The sequence below is a fragment of the Alosa sapidissima genome, chromosome 21 (assembly GCF_018492685.1).
Source record: "Alosa sapidissima isolate fAloSap1 chromosome 21, fAloSap1.pri, whole genome shotgun sequence".
Classification (NCBI taxonomy): Eukaryota; Metazoa; Chordata; class Actinopteri; order Clupeiformes; family Clupeidae; genus Alosa; species Alosa sapidissima.
The window spans coordinates 9,020,279-9,038,924 of NC_055977.1; the positions used below are offsets into that span (position 1 = coordinate 9,020,279).

Below are 18,646 nucleotides of genomic sequence, written 5' to 3' on the forward strand. Positions count from 1 at the left end.
TACTGTAAGGAAATGGCATGTGGAATGTCATTTGGGAAATCATTTCTTTTCAGTATCTATTTTTTGTTTGATTTTGTGTAAGCAAAAAGTGTCACAACTGTACTCAATCCACCCTACTCCAGTCCATTTTGCAATGCAATTATTTGAAGTTGGCTAGGCTATCAAGACAAGGTCATACAGTGAGAGTGCACCAATAGGCCTATTAAATATAAATAGGCATAGGCCTACATGAATATAGATTTATTTAATCGCAGTGCACTGTGAAACTTAGCATTTTTTAATTTAATCAGTGATCTTATCTAAGCAGCAGTCCAGTATGGATTGAACAATATGGCCAAATTTAATGTCTCTTTTTATTTAGCCTACCTGCCCTGGGCCACATCATGGGTACTGCAGCAGACTGAATGTTACTGCCGTTTATAGCTTGCATTGTGTGTCTAATTTAGCCTAAATGAGAGCAGTGAAATCCATGCTTAGGCTAGGTTGTTCAGGGCCAGTCGACTGCACTCCCCCTGCTGTAATGTAGGCTAGTCTCGCCAACTCTCGCCTCTTCAGCATATTTCAGCATCACTAGCGCTGCGGGAGGCTGAGTAGGCTAAGGTAAAATGGTTTTGATTTTAAACTGATTTAAACTCAATAATTGCCCCATGGAATTCACATGTAGACCGTACAACAGAGCCGTAACTGCATCTTAAGCGCTGTCAGCTATTTGTTGGTTTAGACAATGTTGCAGATATAGCCTATCGTTGTTTCAATTCTGAAGGCGCGACATTTATAAATATGTATCTACAATAACAACCTCATTGCTATATTGACGAAAATAACAGTGGAATTATGCTAAATTAGCCCATGCTTAATTTTGCAGCCTACATTTATAGTGTAGCATAATCGGACCATTCTGGTAGAACTAAACGGTAGGCTACGTCAGTGCGTGGCACCAGAAATCTGTTATTCTGTAAGTGACAGCTAGGATAGAGTTGATTCTACTCACCCTGGTCATTGAATCCGCCATTTCTCTGCGAAATACAAATTAATATATTTCCTGCAGATGCCGGGTGTTACAGTGAAAGACGTCAACCAGCAGGACTTTGTGCGGGCACTTTCTGCTTTCCTCAAAAAGTAAGATCAACTTATGTAGCAAAGCTGTGTGCCTCTCTAGTGTGAAGAACTAGTCATTTTTAATGGCTATTTTGTGTTGATGGCGCATAGACGGTTTCAAAACATGGTTTCAAATGAGTCACTTAAGGACATCCCATCCTGTTTCAGGTCGGGCAAACTGAAAGTTCCAGAATGGGTAGACACAGTGAAGCTGGCAAAACACAAGGAGCTGGCACCCTGTGACGAAAACTGGTTCTACATTAGAGCAGGTAAGAGAACTTATCCCAGGTGATTGAAACTAGCTCTAAAATGACAAGTCAGGGAGAGCTGCTGTAGGTTTATTTCACTAATTGGTCTGAGCCTAGAGCCTAGGTATTATTGTATACAACAGTATACAATTGTTTTTATTTTTTATGTCGAGGCTTGTAGCACCTCTGTGCTTATCACCATTGCCAATATCTGAACCATACTGTAGCATCCACAGCACGCCACTTGTACCTCAGAGGGGGTGTCGGAGTTGGTGCCATGATCAAAATCTACGGCGGTCGGCACAGAAATGGAGTGTGCCCATCCCATTTCAGTGTGGGCTCACGGAACGTGGCACGCAAAGTGCTGCAAGCGCTGGAGGGCCTCAAGATGGTGGAGAAGGACCCCAACGGGTAAGGTGTAGAACCAGAGACGTTCTAATGAGGAGAGACAGCACTCAAAAAATCCTCCATAGAAATGCATGGGGTTAGTTCATAACACCAATATGGCAGTAGTCTCTACACATATCCTGTCACTTCCTGTATGCCTCCCCATCCACTTATATAGGAAAATAGCTGCCTGATAACTGCCCAAAGTGCGTTGCAAGATGTCCGCCGAGTGGGGGGACTTGCCTAAAAGGACTTTGGTAGGTAGAACCAGCTAAAGTAGTCTACATCATCATCAGAGATGAGAAACCCGGCTTCAGGACGTAAAAGTCCTACCACATTTTCCAACCATTTACTAAACCAGATTCTCTTTAGCTCAACTCTTCAGCCAGGCAGATGAGGTAATTAGTCAAATTACCTGTTTGAGATGCACAGGTAGGACCAATACATGAGACTTTTACTTTCTGAAGCCGGGTTCTCTGATCATCAGCCCCTTGTCAGTCCGTTTTATCAGTGACCAATGCTCCAATTTACAGTATCTGCAGCAACTTGGATCCCATTTTTGTCTACACTAATTAAGTGGTGCTTGAGTTTATCCTTCTGGTGGGATGTTGTAAGCTGCTATGCTGTGAGTTAGTACATGGCAGACCTTGGATTAAGTCAGAGTTTGACATCTCCTCTTCTACAGGGGCCGCAGACTTACTCCTCAGGGTCAAAGAGATTTGGACAGAATTGCTGGACAGGTAATGCTTTTACACCCTTGTAATCACACTGTAATACTCAAATGAACGCTATTGCTAGGCATATTGTTCTAAATTTCAATGTTATTGAAAGTTCAACGTTAATGTAACTTAACCCCTCCCCCCCCCAAAAAAAGCCATTAAAGCCAGCCAATACAACCCCCCAATAACTATAAATATGAACTGTTATAGAACATGAAGACGTGTCCCTAACCCCCCAAATGTTTAACTCAAAGTTACGCCCTTGTATTTCATTGTGCTTTGGCCTCATCATTTTATGTAAGATTGAATTTCTGTGCTTGTATGACCACAGGTTGCAGCTGCAAGCAAAAAACAGTGATGCCTCCAAAAGGGGCGGAATCGTGGAACTAACCCCGTTGACCTCCTCAATTCAGATGTGCATGAGTGATGCAACTGGTATGGAATTTAGCATGTAGAAGAGCTTATAGTTCATGGAAAATATAACACAGCCAAATAGACACACACTACACAAGTAAGATCAGTAATATGATGTTCTGGTCATACAGTGTTATGGTTTTGAGTATGCAAAATGCTAAGAAAAATGCCAAAGAAGCAATGCTAATCAATTCTCTGCAAAAACACCAGTAGTCAAAAATCAATAAATCTTGCCATAAAGACTATGCTATGCCGATAATACTTGAAGGCTATATTGCCATATCATTGCATTTTTTGATGGTTTGGTTTGTGTGTTTATTGAATGAAATCTCTGTTGAAAGCCATGTCAGTCGCCAGTTGTCTTTATTGGCTACAGAGTCTATTGTGACAGTATAGACCCTTTCAACAATAAAAACAAAAACAATGCTTGAACGTTCTACTTGGGTCCCAATCTACTTCCTCTGTATTAAGATAACATATGGAATGTTAAAAAGGAAGTCTTGTGGGGCCAACTATGATGCTGATAATGGAACTCTCTTGAAAGGGTCTATAGTCCCATTGGAGCAGAGGGGTGTACTGTATGGGTGTTTAGTTGCTGCTCATGACGCTCTGGATCCAGCTGTTGTAGCGGCACACGCGGGCGTAGACACTGGGGTGGCCCTGCTGAGCACACTCGTAGCCCCAGGAGACCACACCCTGCAGCTGGCCACCGCACACCAGAGGTCCACCAGAGTCACCCTGTATCAAGTGAACACACAGACACACACACACACACATGCACAAGCAACACAGATACACACATAGATGCACAAGCAACACAGACACACACACAAGCAGTCAGTGCATACGCACACAACACATACATACATAGACACACACACACACACAGACGCACACACAGGTGTATAAGCAACACAGACACACACACAAGCAGTCAGTGCATACATACAACACAAACACACACAAGCGGGCAATGCACACACAAACACACACAACACATACACACACTTTAATAAGTCATTCAGCTGCTTGGGCTTTCAGTTCTCTTTACAGTAGATTTTGCTGTTTGATTTCCGACAGCTCCTCTGAACTTGGACTGTCTTGAATAAGTAAAGCGTGATTATTTATTGATGTTTCAAGGTGTGTGAAGAAATGATAGTGATGTCACCAGATTCCAGATTGTGTGATTAATGAATTATAATATAAGGAGTCAAGTGGTGATTTTTGTTTTTGATGTAATAATTCCTGGGTGACCTGCAATTATGATAAAATACTTACAGGGGTCATCAATAGATAGATAGATAGATAGATAGATAGATAGATATTGATCCCCAGGGGAAATTCAAGCCTGACTGATATCATGATTCCAGGGGATATAATTATGACATGCATTCAGCAGCTTCCCATTTTTATGATGTTACAATAACTGTCAATTGTGATTATGATGTCATGCTTGCGGTTAACTGTGATTATGATGTCATAATCGCTGGGGGTTATGATTATGATGTCATGGCTCTGACCTGGCAGCTGCTGGCTCCTCCATGCATGAAGCCGGAGCAGAGCATGTTCTCTGTCATCAGGTGGGGGTAGGCGTTCTTGCATATGCGGTCGTCGATCATAGGCTGCCTAAGGCACTGCAGACGGTCAGGCATGATAGCTGATAAAGAGAAAACACACTTGAGTGTACATCGTATTGCACAATTCAAGTTTGCTCTGCTAGAGTCATTCCAATGAGTCCCTGCAAAAGACTGCAAAAATGTAGTGACCACAAAGTAATTAATACAACCTACATTTCATGTATGGAATCTAAATGCAAGATACACATGTAATACTGAGATACACACACACACATACACTCTCTCTCAAACACACAATCTTAGTAGGGCGTTTGGTGCCCATGTCTATAGTAAAACAACACACAGATCAGTGGTGTAGCTGTAGTGGGTATACTGTGATGTAGTCTTGTTAGCTGTAGTGTGTATGTGATCAACCCCAAATGTTAATACGTATCCTTGCCTATTTTTAGTGAGTATACTGAGATAGTGATACTTTTTAAGTGGGTACACTGTTGTCCTGCGTATCACATAGACTACACCACTGACACAGACACACGTACTGTACACACACTTTCACACATCTTCACAATGTCCAGGACAAATACCCACTTTGGCCACCAGTGGCGGTGTTTCCCCATCCGGACACCATGCAGGGCTCATCGGCCACGGGGCACCTGCTGGGCAGGGACACGGTCTGGACGTAGCTGTTGAGCGTAGCAGGGTGGCTCAACTTGATGAGCATGATGTCGTTGTCCAGGTTGTTGTCGTTGTAGTAGGGGTGCTTGATGATCTTGCCAGCGCTGATGTGCTGCTCGGGGCCATCGTTGGAGTTGAGGCTGTGCTCACCCAGACGCACAGTGATGCGGCTACAGAGGGACGAGAGGAACTGGACTTAGCAAGAGTCTGAGTTAACATGATGCTAATGCTAACGATGCTAACATGACTGCTTAACATGCCGTTAAACTACAGTAGTGTAGCCTAACTACATTTAGCAGTAGTTGGCTGGTAGTAGTTCCTCTATTTTATATTTGTATACTGAATTTATGCAATTAACCATAAATCTAAAAACATTTTTCATAAATGGGTCATAAATGGATTTTTGTTTTCAATTTACCATTGCCTCTCTAGTGTAAGCCTAACTGAAAACACTTTGACTAGTTTCTGTAAGACTGCTGACTGTTTGATGGACATTTCGTAAAAAACAAAGCTGACATTCCTTGTACTTTCCCATTAATATTTTGGGTAATTTTAACATTTTGCTTTATCTATTATCTGAGAATATCTTCATTTCCCCCAATAGTAATATCTATAGATCAGCATCTGTTCCATAAGCAAGTGTGTAGTTAGTTTCCCAGATGAGGCACTCCTGATAAATATAAAAAAGCCTTTAATCAAAAATTGGCTACATGCAGTTTCCTACCCGAAACTAGTAAGTTGCGAGGTCGGTAATCGCCTACAGAGGGCTGCTCAGACATAGCCTGGGTGTTCCCATGCTGCCTTGCGCGCGATTTGATTCACGCTGCTAAGGCAGCCTGGAGACCATGGAGCAAATTTTTGCCTGAGATAGGGAACCAATCACAGAACAGGGGGGGAAAGCAAGACGATGATGAGCTATGCACAGACGCATTTGATAGACATCCGTGGCACCCAATAAACGGATCTGGGCATTTTTTTCAAATACGAGAAAATTAACGTTTGGTTCCCAGACCACGTCTCATTGAGAAGTGGTGGCGCTAGCCAGGCTAGCTCAGACAATGGCAGAATTGCCATTTGTCATGTTATCAGGTTATGTGCCATCAAAATGATTTTGGAATTGACGTTATGTCAAAGTCAAAAAACTGTTGGTGGATTCTGACACCCTAGTTAGGTGGATCCTGTGTTGAAAAGCTACAGAGAGACTCCCTGTTTGCGGCGAAGCGGTTGGTAGTGGTGTGCCACTCACGAGTTGTAGCAGTGGGCAGCAGACACGACCCACTGGCTGGAGATGAGGGAGCCACCGCAGAAGTGGAAATAGCCGTCGCTCAGGGAGACCTGGTAGGGAGCAGAGTGCTTGGGGCACTCATAACCTCCCACCACCTTCTCATCGGAGGCCCCTGTAGACACGACCCAACCAGAACAACAACAACATCAACATATGTATTATAGATAGATGGATTTTACTGCAGCACACAAGATGCAATAAGGTGTCAACACAAAAAGAACATCACACAAGGAAATAGAGAGAAACCCAAATGGCAGTGTGCAATTACAACCCATGCACATAACAGCTGTCTGTGTAATTCATTTGCACCTGTTAAATCAAGGCTACATAATTTCCGGTGTCAGCTAATAGTTCAAATGAATTATTTATTTACAGGTGAATCTCCAAAAAATAGAAGATTATGGAAAAGTTATTGTTTTTCCCAGAATGTATTTCAAAAAGTGAAACTTTCATATAATTTAGAATCTTAATGATTACAGTTTACAGCTCATGTAAATTAAACTCCAGTGTCTAATTTCATAAACTTGAATTTATAATACAGAAATGTCCTGAGAAGAGCTCATAATCAGCTAATTAAGTCAAAGTAGGCTACCGGCAATGCTTTCCTGAGCCTTTAATTTTTTTTTTTTTTTAATTTTTAACTTTTTTTAGATGCACCTGTACTTACTTCCATAGTTCCATACACAGTGACCATTATATCAAGGTACATTGTTGAAGCTTCTAACTCATAGGTGACACAGTGGTGAAGAATTAGAGGAAACATTCTACCCAGCAGCACCTAGGTCAATATGACCACATTCATTGAACTCCCTGTGTGCCACTTCTCTGCGGTTTACTTACAAGCCACTCCGAGCAAAGCCAACAAAATCAGGGTCTTCATGTCCAAGCCGGTATAAAGCTGTTCGCTGTATGGCATGTCTCCTCCATTTTATACCTCCTGCCAGACTACAACTTTGTCAAGCTTTATCATGTGGGAAAGCTGCAGGTGTCTCCGGAACCTTCACCCCATCTAGAAAAGAATGTTTACATCGACTAATTCACTACACTACTGTATGTGCAACGCTTTTAGTTCAATACAGCTATAATATAATAATAATATATGTTAAATGGCACAGGGTTAGATCATGGTTTGTGAGAAGGTAATCTTTTTTGCTTGGTTCTATAGCTGCCTGGTTCATGTTGGTATAGATAGCCTATAGAAGCCTGGGGAAAGTAAATAATATACAATGTCCTGGCCTTGTGTTTATCAAAGACACTGTTTGTTTTTATGTATTTTTAATCTCTGACGTGCCAACTAAGATAGCTGAGATACAAAGTAATGGAAAATCTTGGAGGGAAAGTTTATGCAAGATGTTGGTGTAAAGATTTTTTAATGTCATAGGGCAGACAGTGAAATCAATCAATGAAAAGAAAGAAATCAATCTGTTTTAGAAGCCCTACACACCCATTATGTTTCCTTGGTGATTTGGAGATCAGAGCAGTTATGAAACTGCCTTGGGTGTTGAGCTCCAAGATCAAGCTCCAAGGCCATGCCACAGTCACACGTGTAACATCTAGAAAGTAGCATCACTTAAGTGAATGACTAGCCTGGGTGCCATTCCGAACTTAGTCCCGCCCCACGGGAAGTTCGGTCTGGCATTGCTCCATTGTGGTGGAAGTATGCTCGCCCTAAATCGGGCGGACCAATCAAATCAGGCTTTACGATGATGGACAGGTGAGCAACAGCGCCTGGTCTATCACGTCATCGGAGCATGCTTAGATTAGGCTTATGTTTGAAACAAAAACGCTGTGGCTAGAAGGATACATGGCTTTTAAGACCCCATATGGAAAAGTCATATTATTTAATGAGTTTGTATCACTGAAAACGATTATTTCTAAAAACTTTGGCCAAAGTTGAGATGTGGGAAAACTGGTGGTTTCACTTTCATTAAGGGAAAACAGCGCTGTTGCATTGTGACATGTTCCCTCGTTTGTTTGAAATCTCTGATTGACCACCTGTTCGAGGGATTTGCGACAGCCTTTCCCAGCTGTTTAACATGTTTGTAGCATATCATTGTTCAATTCAATTCAATTCAAGTTTATTTATATAGCACATTTCATATGGCATACACAGACTCAATGCGCTTTTAGAAAAACATTATTAAATAGACATTTAAAACACATTGATAGTAAAATAAAATAAAAATAAAAAGTTAAAATGGTAATAGAAATAAAAGTTTCTGATAAAAATAATAAAAATGAAAGTCGCCACACCAACTTGGAAAGACCTTACATTTTAACCAAAAGCTGAGGCAAATAAATATGTTTTCAGTCTGTTTTTAAAAGAATTCACTGATTGAGAAGATCTCAGTTCAGAAGGTAGGGAGTTCCAGAGTGGAGGGGCATAGTGACTAAAAGCACCATGAGCGGAACTAGTATTTATTCTCGGGATTAAGAGGAGACCTTTGCTTGAGGACCGTAGGCATCTGGCTGGAGTATATGCAGTTAACATATCAGAGATATATGATGGGGCTAAGCCATTCAATGATTTAAAAACAATAAGAAGTATTTTAAAATCAATTCTTTGTTTTACTGGGAGCCAGTGTAGTGATTTTAGTACTGGCGATATGTGATCATATCTTCTCATTCCAGTTAGTACTCTGGCAGCTGCATTTTGAATTAGCTGGAGTTTGTATAGTGTTTGCTTTGTTAGTCCAGCAAAAAGAGCATTACAGTAGTCTAATCGACTTGAGATGAAAGCATGTACTAATTTTTCTGGAGTCATGTTGAGAAAGGAGGCATCTAACTTTAGAAATGACTCTAAGGTAGTAAAAGGCAGTCTTTGAGATGCTTGAGATATGCTTCTGGAAGTTGAGTTCAGCATTTAAAGTTACCCCTAGATTTCTGACATCCTCACGAGAATTTACTGACAGGGAGGTTAACAGAGGATGAAACTTTTGTCTCAGGGCCTTAGGGCCGACTAATAAGATCTCAGTCTTATTGTCGTTGAGTTTTAAAAAGTTCTGGGCCATCCAAGTTTTGATATCCGAGATACATTGGGTAAGATCATTTAAAGGGCTAGGATCATCTGAGGAAATAGAAATGTATAATCGTGTATCATCAGCATATGAGTGATAGGAGATGTTGTACTGCTGAATGATAGACCCAAGTGGAAGCATATATAAATTAAAGAGCAGAGGACCAAGAATTGATCCCTGAGGTACCCCATATAAAATATTAATGATATTGGAAGAAAAGTTTTCAATAGAGACAGAGAATGTCCTCTCATTTAGATAGGATGCGATCCAATTAAGAACTGCACCTTTAAGACCAACCAAATGTTCAAGACGATGTAAAAGGATAACATGATCAACAGTATCAAACGCTGCACTGAGGTCTAAGAGGACTAGAACTGAAACTTGGTGATTGTCTGTGGCGATTTTAAGATCATTAACAACTCTGACGAGAGCTGTTTCTGTGCTGTGGTTCGACCTAAAACCTGACTGATAGATGTCGAAAAGATTGTTTAGAGACAGAAACCTGAGAAGTTGTTTATATGCAACCTTCTCAAGTATTTTGCCTAAAAATGGTAAGTTTGAGATTGGCCTATAGCTTTCACAGACAGAAGGATCCAGGTTAGTTTTTTTCAGTAGTGGGGTAACAATAGCATGCTTTAGACTGCTGGGGAAGATTCCAGACTGTAGTGAGGTGTTAACAATACCTAGGATGTCAGCAGCCATGCAGCTGAAGACCTTTTTAAAAAGCGTAGTTGGTACGGGGTCAAGAGCACAAGTAGCTGAACTAAGTTGTTCTACAGTTTCTTCCAGCTCACTCAGGTATATAGGAGTAAAACTGCACAGAGTGCCAGTGGGCCTTAATTCACTGGGAGATGTATTGCTAAAATCAACAGATGTTATATTATCCCTAATAGTTGTGATTTTTTCATTAAAATAAGTTGCAAATTCATTACACTTTTCATGCGAGCGGAGTTCTGAAGGAATCATTCGAGGGGGATTGACAAGCCTATCAATGGTATTAAATAATATTTTTGAGTTGTTCGAATGTTCCGCAATGAGGTGAGAGAAGTACTGCTGTCGGGACATTTTCATTTCTTTATTATATTGACACAGCTGGTTCTAGAAATGAATGAAGTCAGCCTGCAATTTGGTTTTACACCATTTGCTTTGGGCTTTGCGGCAAGTTCTTTTTAATGCTTTAACCCTCTCAGCATTCCTCCAGGGTGCTTTGCGTTTGCTAGAAGTAGACCTGATTCTCATTGGTGCAATATTATCCATACTATTTGTTAAAGACGAGTTGAAGTACTCAACTAACTTGTTGCAGCAAGAATAGGGTGAATTCAAGTCAGAGACAGAATTAATAGAAAAGTCAGGATAAGAATTAGAATTAAAATTAAGGGCAGGGCTCAGGTCCAAGAGTGGCCTAGTGTTGGTGTAAGCAGTAATAAACTTGTCAACTGTGTTTTCCCGAATGTTGCGTCTTGTAATTATTTTTGAATCTTGAGTAGTCTTAGTAATCCAAGCAACATTAAAAAATATACAGTGGTGATCTGAGATACCAACATCTAGGGTACCTACAATGGTAATGTCAAGACCTTTAGAGATGACAAGATCTTGTGACCTTGATTGTGAGTAGGTACAGAAATGTGTTGGACAAACTCAAACATTGACAATAAGTCAGTAAACTGACCAGCATAGCAATCTGTGGTAATATCAACATGAATATTAAAATCACCTGATATAAGAATAAAATCATACTTTACTGTAATGTTAGACAAAAACTCACCAAAGTCAGATATGAAGCCTGTTTTAAGCTGTGGTGGGTGGTAAACAGTGATCATTATACAGGAATTTGAATGTGAAGATCTCATTTCAAGAGCTAAGTACTCAAAAGTAGAGTAGGTACCAAGAGAGATATTCTTACATGATAACATGTTAGAAAAGATAGCCGCAACACCACCACCTTTCTTATTAACTCTAGAACAGTGTGAAAAGGAGAAATCAGGTGGAGATACTTCAATAAGTTCCTTACTGCCTGTAGAATCCAGCCAGGTTTCAGTGAGGAAGATACCATTTAGCTTATGAGAAGTAACTACAAATGTTTATTTGAAAGAGATCTAACATTAAAGAGTGCCATCTGAAGGGGGGATGTGGAATTGGAGTTGTACAGTTCAGTAGGCCTAGAGCCAAAATGAAAAGAGGTAGGCTTTGTCATCTCATGGCCATGAGAGCATACAGAAGCAGGACCCACAAAGCTTGGCATGTGCATATGACAATGTATGTCAGAGTGTGCTAAAGGCTATGAACTGAATAAAGTTGATGGTTAACTGTTGAGTTCCTTTTTTGTTTGGATGTACACCATCCGCCCTGTACAAACTGGGATTAGTCCAGAAAATATCAAAGTTTGAGATAAAGTCATGTCCAGCAGCATGGCAAAAGTTCTTGAGCCAATTATGAAGACTGTAAAGTCTGCTAAAGCGTTCAGACTCTCTAGAATTGAACGGAATAGGGCCAGACATGATACAACGTTTCCCCAAGCTTTCAATAGTGCAGCATAGATACTCGAGCTCTGCTTGGAGTCTGATGGAATTTCTGTCCATGACGTCATTCGTTCCCACATGTGTGATGACAATGTTTACAGTCGGATGCCAGTCAAGGAGAGAGGGGATTCTGTTCAACAGAATTATTTTTAAAAACGGAGGGGATATAGGAGAAGAAGGATGGTTCGTGTGTTTTTTTCCCTACACCTCATGGTAAGCTATTTTGTTGCTCTGATTGGTTAGGTCTATCCAATTGAGTGCAGAGGCATTCCCCCCCTGTATCGGTTGAAACACGACCCATAATTACGTCCCAATGGAGCAGTATCAGACTCATATTCTGACTAGAATTTGAGTATGACAACGTCAGGCTAGTGAATGACTATGTTTTAATGTGATTGTTTTTTTTTAATTATCTGAATCTAATCAATAATTATTGGTGCATTAATTATAGTATTGGTGTGTGCCTCTTTGCAACCGTTTTAAAGAGGCAAAAGTAGCATTCCATTTGAATGAAGCAAAAGTAGCATTCAGAATCAGGTTTTATTCGCCTATGTCCATTCAATCAAGGGGCTCTGCCGTTTTTGCATCGTCACAGGACTGGAGGTGGGGTGGCCACAGGTTCCATGATGGCAGACAGGAAAGCGGAGCTCAGAGTGCTGAACATGGATCTGTAGGGTACAGAACACACAACAACACCACACTCATTTAAAAAGCAACAAGAAGGCGAGAAGAACACAAAACCAATTCAGCTGTGGTGGAAGAGTGTCTAAAGGCCCGAATATAGTCTTGTGTCTGTGTCCCATGCACGCGGCGCGTGACGAGAATTGCGTCATCAACACGGCATGCGAGGGGGAGGGGGATGGGGGCGGCAATGTGCCACTTGCCACTTCCTCCTTCCCTACTTGTATCAATCAAGAGCAAAGTTTTATTACAGGATTACGTGAGGGTTTATTAAAGCGTAGACTAAGCATTGCTGATTGCCCCCATAGACTTTTTACCCCTCAAAAACTAGACACTTATCTATCTATATCTATATGAGAATGTAGGTCTTGAGGGGACAACAGAGCCTGAGGTCAGGTTGTTCCCTGCACCGGAGGTATCTTAAATGATCGGTTTCTCACTCCATAGACTGCTGCAGTTTTTTACTGAGGGATTCGGCCGTCCGGTCCAGAGTGCGGTCCCAAAGGTCGTAGAAAGGTCGGCTGATAGCGGCTCCGACAGGATCCACCAACGCCTCCTCTGAGTCTGAGTCTGAGGAACCCGTGATGGGGAGACTCCCCACGCCTGCCAACAGGCACAGAGAAGGTCAGATGAGTGACTTAGCCTACTCGTTTTCTCAGCAATCTAACCACTCCAGCACTCTCCGCTATACTCATGGATTGAAAGGGGTTGGTTGTGTTTCAAATATCTGAACCAGAGCTAGGACACTCTGATCTTTGCTCTCTTTACCAGACACATGCAATAATGGAGCAAGTCAAGTGCACAATATCTCTCTTGAGCACACACACACACACACACACACACACACACACACACACACACACACACACACACACACACACACACAAAATCAGAGCCCAGCAATTTACAATGATTTCGCAAAAACATGCAGATTTTTCTTTCCCATTAGGCTTACACATACACAGTTCTTACCTAGTGCAAAAGCTGTGATGATCACAATGACCAAAAACTTCTTCATATCGACAGAGAGGACAACCTTCATACTCACAAACATATCACAGACACAGAGAGAGAGAGAGAGAGAGAGAGAGATAGAGATAGAGAGAGAGAGAGAGAGAAACAAGGAAAACCGTTAAATGACCCAGAGCCTCAACAAAGCAGTCATGAATGAATATGAACCCTCTTACTCAACACAATCTGACCACCTTCTCCCCACCCACTTTAGAATTAAAGAAGTATACATTGACACTTACAGTACCTGCTGTCTTGCACAGATCTTTCAAAGACGCTTCCTGTGAGAACACTGTGTGAATTTCCCTCCTAGTCTCTCCTAGTCATGACTATGTGTCTGTATGGTCTTGGTGAGATAAGCAAATATTGAAAGCTGCAGACATGTCATTCACCTGATGATGGCATCCAATCAAAGCTTTTGAACCCGCTCCCCTCTGAACTGCAGGGGTCTGTGGCACCATATCAAATCAAACTCACTCGGGAGAGAGATGTAGCACAACGTCAGTATAATAATAACCTGTCCTGGTAAAAAAAAACATAGGAAAATCATCGGCCTTATGTCTGTGATCTGGGTTCACCGCTGAGAGGTTGACGCGTGTCATCTGTGCTTGTTGTTCTGATGGCTTAATTTGTTTTACCAGTGCAAACTCTTGGTCTTGGTTCAAGCATAATTAATTTGTCATTCATTGCAATCAATGTTTTGTGAAGATCAAAGTATCATTTTTATGTGCAGCATTGGCAGATCAACAGGTAGACAGGAATATCAGGGCACATCCACAACAATTTCAATTATACTAAATAGCTTTCTATCAATAAACAATGCTTTTTTGACACGTATAGTTTTATTTATAGTATTTAGCAGACGCTAAATTTAGTCTAAAGTGACTTACAATGACATTAATAAGCATTGCTTTAACATTTTGAGTTTATAATCATATAGTCATATCAAATATATATAGGCAGATATATTATTCAGGAAAAAGTTCAAGCAGACATGCAAAGTGCAAAACATATTTACAACATATGACCACTAGGAGCTGCTTTTGTCACAGTTCAGACAAAATCTCAGTTTACACATGATTCATTGTTAGTGCAACACCGTAATGATTCAAACTATTTAAAACTTTGGTGCTGTACAAGACCAACCTAATTGCCTTCAATATAACTTTAATTCAATGTAATTCTTCATAATTCCATGTAAAATCTTTTGTGGGATTGAAAGTCAGATGAAACATTTCCAGAGTAAGAAGCCCTTTACCATCCATAACAACGTTTCATTTAATATAAGTGTAATAAAAGTGAAGAAAGAAAATCTTTTTGCTCTTAGTTTAGTGTCTTCACAATAGCTGGGTTTTTTTTTTTAACAGATTGATGATGAGCAATGCAATGTGGTTGGTTCCACTTCAATGAAGAAGTCACAGACAGTAAAGTTCTGAAATGAAATAGGGGGAAAAATATATTTCTCATCAAGACATATGTATGTATCATGTTACACATACATACATACATGCATATAGGTCTAAATAACAAACAAATTTCCTATTTAACTTATAGACTGAATGATATCAAACTTACATTTAAAGAGATGTCTGTTGACGTCCATCACAAGGTTACCTGTTACCTCAATTACCTCAATCACACCTGCTCCTGTTTCATAGGCTATGCTGGAAAGCAAAATAAGACAAATAGTTCAAAAGCCTGAAAGACTCTGAACAGGAAGAACATCTCATTTTACTACCAACAGAAATTATTTGAATACTTTTCATATAATTTATATACTTTTCATTCCAGCATCAAACTATGCTATTACAGTTTTTTTAATTGTTTACACACAATTTTGAAAACCAGGTTCTTTTTAAAAAAAATATAATCACAATTATCCAAACACCACACTCAATTTGCATAATTCCTAGATTGTTTGCAAAATGACACACTTCAGTCAAAAGATACACACTTCATTTAAAACTTATACACATATTTGTGAAAATCCTATTAGTTTTCATTTAACCAACACAGTCCTCAATGATCAGACACTATTGCAGCCAGTTCCACACTGCTGTGATAAATAAAAAACACATTTGTAAAAAAAACTAATTTTAGGAAATAGCATGTGCTAGATTTTTGGCCAGAGATTGTTATGTAAGGGACAATTTATACAAAAAAAGAAAATAGTGACAAACCCACAACATTCTTTATGATTAGTTTGAGATATAGGGAGAATGTACACAAATAGGGCTACTATAAACTTACCAACCACTGCACAACACTGATGCTGTAGACTGAATATTTCAAGTATTTATTTCAATACTTACAGTATTTCTTACCATAATCAGTTACAGTAATCAACCAACAATGAAATCAATGAAACAAATAAAATCTGTAAACAAATAAAAATTACTGCAGGAAGTACATACACTTTGACTCTGATGAAAAACTAAGCAACAAGAATACTGTAACTATTAATCATCTTTCCATCTGCCTCTTCCTCTACCTCCTTCTTCTCCTCTTCCTCTACCTGGGCCTCTTCCTCTACCTCCTTCATCTCCTCTTTGAGCTCCCCCTCTCATTCTCACTCTTCTTCTTCTAGCTCCTTCCATTTTTGTTGAAGACAGGTGAACTCACCTGCTGCCTTTTATAGCACATCTGAGTGCTGCATTTTCAAATAAGCACATGTGTGCTTCCACAACTGGTGGATGTGATTATCCAATTTGTTCATATGGTCATTGACAATCCGGGGCTTTGTAATGACAAGTAACCTCACAGTCCTTATCTGTGTCTAAGGTATGAAAATGTGTGTAGAGTTTTACAAATCACTGTGTGTAATGTTTTGCAAAAAGGGTGAAGCAGACGTGTGTAATGTTGTTCAAATCTGTAGAGGTGTTTTGCTCCTTGGAGTAGAATTTTGCAAATTGTGTGGACATTTTTTTTAGTGTGTAAACAATCGTAAAAAACTGTAAAGAAGAAGACACTGAGACACTGAGGAATAAACATCTGGTGATAAACGTGGATAAATAATTTATGAACGTTTTGGAGAAAATCATACCTAAATGCAGCTTCAAGTTTCTTTCGATCAACTATCTTGCCAATCATCTCCATGGCCTCGTTATATATCAATAGCGTGTTAAAGACCCAATCAGCAAGCCCTGGGATACGGAAGGCCTCCACACCTGATCAGAGAACACAGAACATACTGTATATAGTGTGTATGGAGTTTTGTCCGATTCACAAATTGAGACAGTAGAACAAGGCATGTGCCCTGGTTTCTCTCTCTTTCTCTCTTTGCAACACACACACACACACAAAATCAAAGACACGCAGTCACACACACATTCATATGCACGCACACACACACACACACACACACACACACACACACACACACACACACACACAAACAAATAAACAGATCCGCACAGACACACACATGTAATATGGGACTAGAGCTGAACTGATGACAAGAAGAATGAGATGAATAGTAGCTTGGTCATGACGAGACTCCTGCACCAGGTAAACTTTTGACAAACAAGCATGGCAAATAATCACACACACACACACACACACACACACACACACACACACAATGCTCTCACTTATCAATCAACAAGTGCATATGGAGAATGTCTGAAAATCCAGAAGAGAAGTACAGTACCGTATATGCATCTGTGTGTGTGTGTGTGTGTGTGTGTGTGTGTGTGTAATGACTGAACAACTTTTTGAAGTACCTTAGAACTTTGGTGAGTATCTGAGTTAAGTCTAAACCAGCGTCTTCCTCTGAACAGCCTGGAGGATGTCAGCTTTACTCAGCGTGTGCGGTCAGACAGCAGTAGACCCAGAGGGTGAAGTGCAGTCATACCACGGGGCAGGTTGGTCGCTGATCCACAGGCCAGCAGGCAAATCAATATTAGCAGAGCATTATGGTTTCACTTAAAGGAGAACAACAAATCTCCACTCCCCAAAGTTAAAGGATAATTCCTGTATTTAGCACTTCTCTGGTTTGTTTTGGATGAACTAGAGTGGTGGACACCGAAATTTTGACGATTGGTCCTTTCTCGACTTTTCTGACTACTTAGGATTCGTTTTCAAAACTGTGCAACTCACCAAGTGGTTAACAGTATAATGGAAACAGTTCCATTATAAGCAAGGGGGCAGGCGAACGTTCGGAGGGTGTAGCTACTATGGGCAGGTTTGAGGCTAGAAGTCGACCACTTCCAGCTAGCATTCCATTGACCCCCATTCATTTTGGCGTCACTTTGACATCCAATAACGTTACATTACATCTGAAGCGTTTTAAGCCTTTATATGAGCCTTTTCTATTTTGGGAAAAATACAACATTGTGTGATTGGCGTCATAACCTCGTAACTGACTTTACGGCTGAGTAATAAACTTTTTGTCCGAAAACAATGCTATCACAACGTAATGAGCATGCGACTTGGCTTTGCACAGGAGCGAAGTAACCGTATTCTCTGGATAAGAAACTCGAAGGCAGTCTGAGGGAAAGTACAAGGGTAAGATACAGTATGGGTCAAATCAATACCCGCACACACAAAATGTATTAAACAGCTGGCTTAAGAGACAGCCAAAATGTACTACTTACATGACAGAATTTAATTCTAATCTAACCAAACATGCCTTTTTTCATGCTGCGATTTCTAGAAAGAAAATAAATTACATGCACAGCAGGTATGTTGAGGCAACAACACATTTTTATCTGAAAGACCTAAATGGGCAAACACTTATTTACATATTTATAGGTGTAACACAAGACAGTCATTATCATTTGAAGGTGGACAAAATTCATATTTTTGTTAGTGTCCCTTCACCAAATAGGACAGATGCTTCTATGTTTGGTACTATAATTACATGTACCGCAAAGCGGTTACAAAATATGTCTGCCGCTCAGTCCTGCACATTCTCTCCGCAAAAATAAATCACGCTTGTCAATTTGTCTCCATCTCCTACTCCAGCCCCTACTGCAACTTTTGTGTATGTAAATGAATTTGTGCATAGTGTGCGT

General features: G+C 40.3%; 2 protein-coding genes and 1 long non-coding RNA gene across 4 annotated transcripts; 1 reads left to right on the forward strand and 2 right to left on the reverse strand.

Annotated features, from left to right (window-relative positions):
- Positions 1-502: 502 nt before the first annotated feature.
- Positions 503-3,303, forward strand: LOC121696328 (40S ribosomal protein S19). Of its 2 annotated transcripts, none has more exons than XM_042077795.1 (6): positions 503-600; positions 1,049-1,119; positions 1,267-1,367; positions 1,574-1,757; positions 2,419-2,473; positions 2,784-3,303. In XM_042077795.1, the coding sequence occupies exons 2-6, from the start codon at positions 1,049-1,051 to the stop codon at positions 2,808-2,810; spliced, it is 438 nt and encodes a 145-aa protein (XP_041933729.1). In that variant the 5' UTR covers positions 503-600; the 3' UTR covers positions 2,811-3,303. The 2 variants fall into 2 exon arrangements, with proteins under 2 accessions (XP_041933729.1, XP_041933730.1); XM_042077796.1 differs by lacking the exon at positions 503-600 and adding an exon at positions 933-955.
- Positions 3,304-3,311: 8 nt separating this feature from the next.
- On the reverse strand, positions 3,312-7,283 carry LOC121696324 (trypsin-3-like). The gene is made up of 5 exons (XM_042077792.1): positions 7,244-7,283; positions 6,365-6,515; positions 5,032-5,288; positions 4,387-4,523; positions 3,312-3,604 (listed from the first exon to the last, which is right to left on the reverse strand). Exons 1-5 carry the CDS (start codon positions 7,281-7,283, stop codon positions 3,455-3,457), a joined length of 735 nt encoding a protein of 244 aa, XP_041933726.1. The 3' UTR covers positions 3,312-3,454.
- A 7,183-nt stretch (positions 7,284-14,466) lies between these two features.
- LOC121696334 lies at positions 14,467-18,646 on the reverse strand. Its single transcript, XR_006026286.1, has 4 exons — positions 17,354-18,646; positions 16,675-16,798; positions 15,207-15,295; positions 14,467-15,063 (listed from the first exon to the last, which is right to left on the reverse strand). It is a non-coding gene; the product is annotated as an uncharacterized LOC121696334 (long non-coding RNA).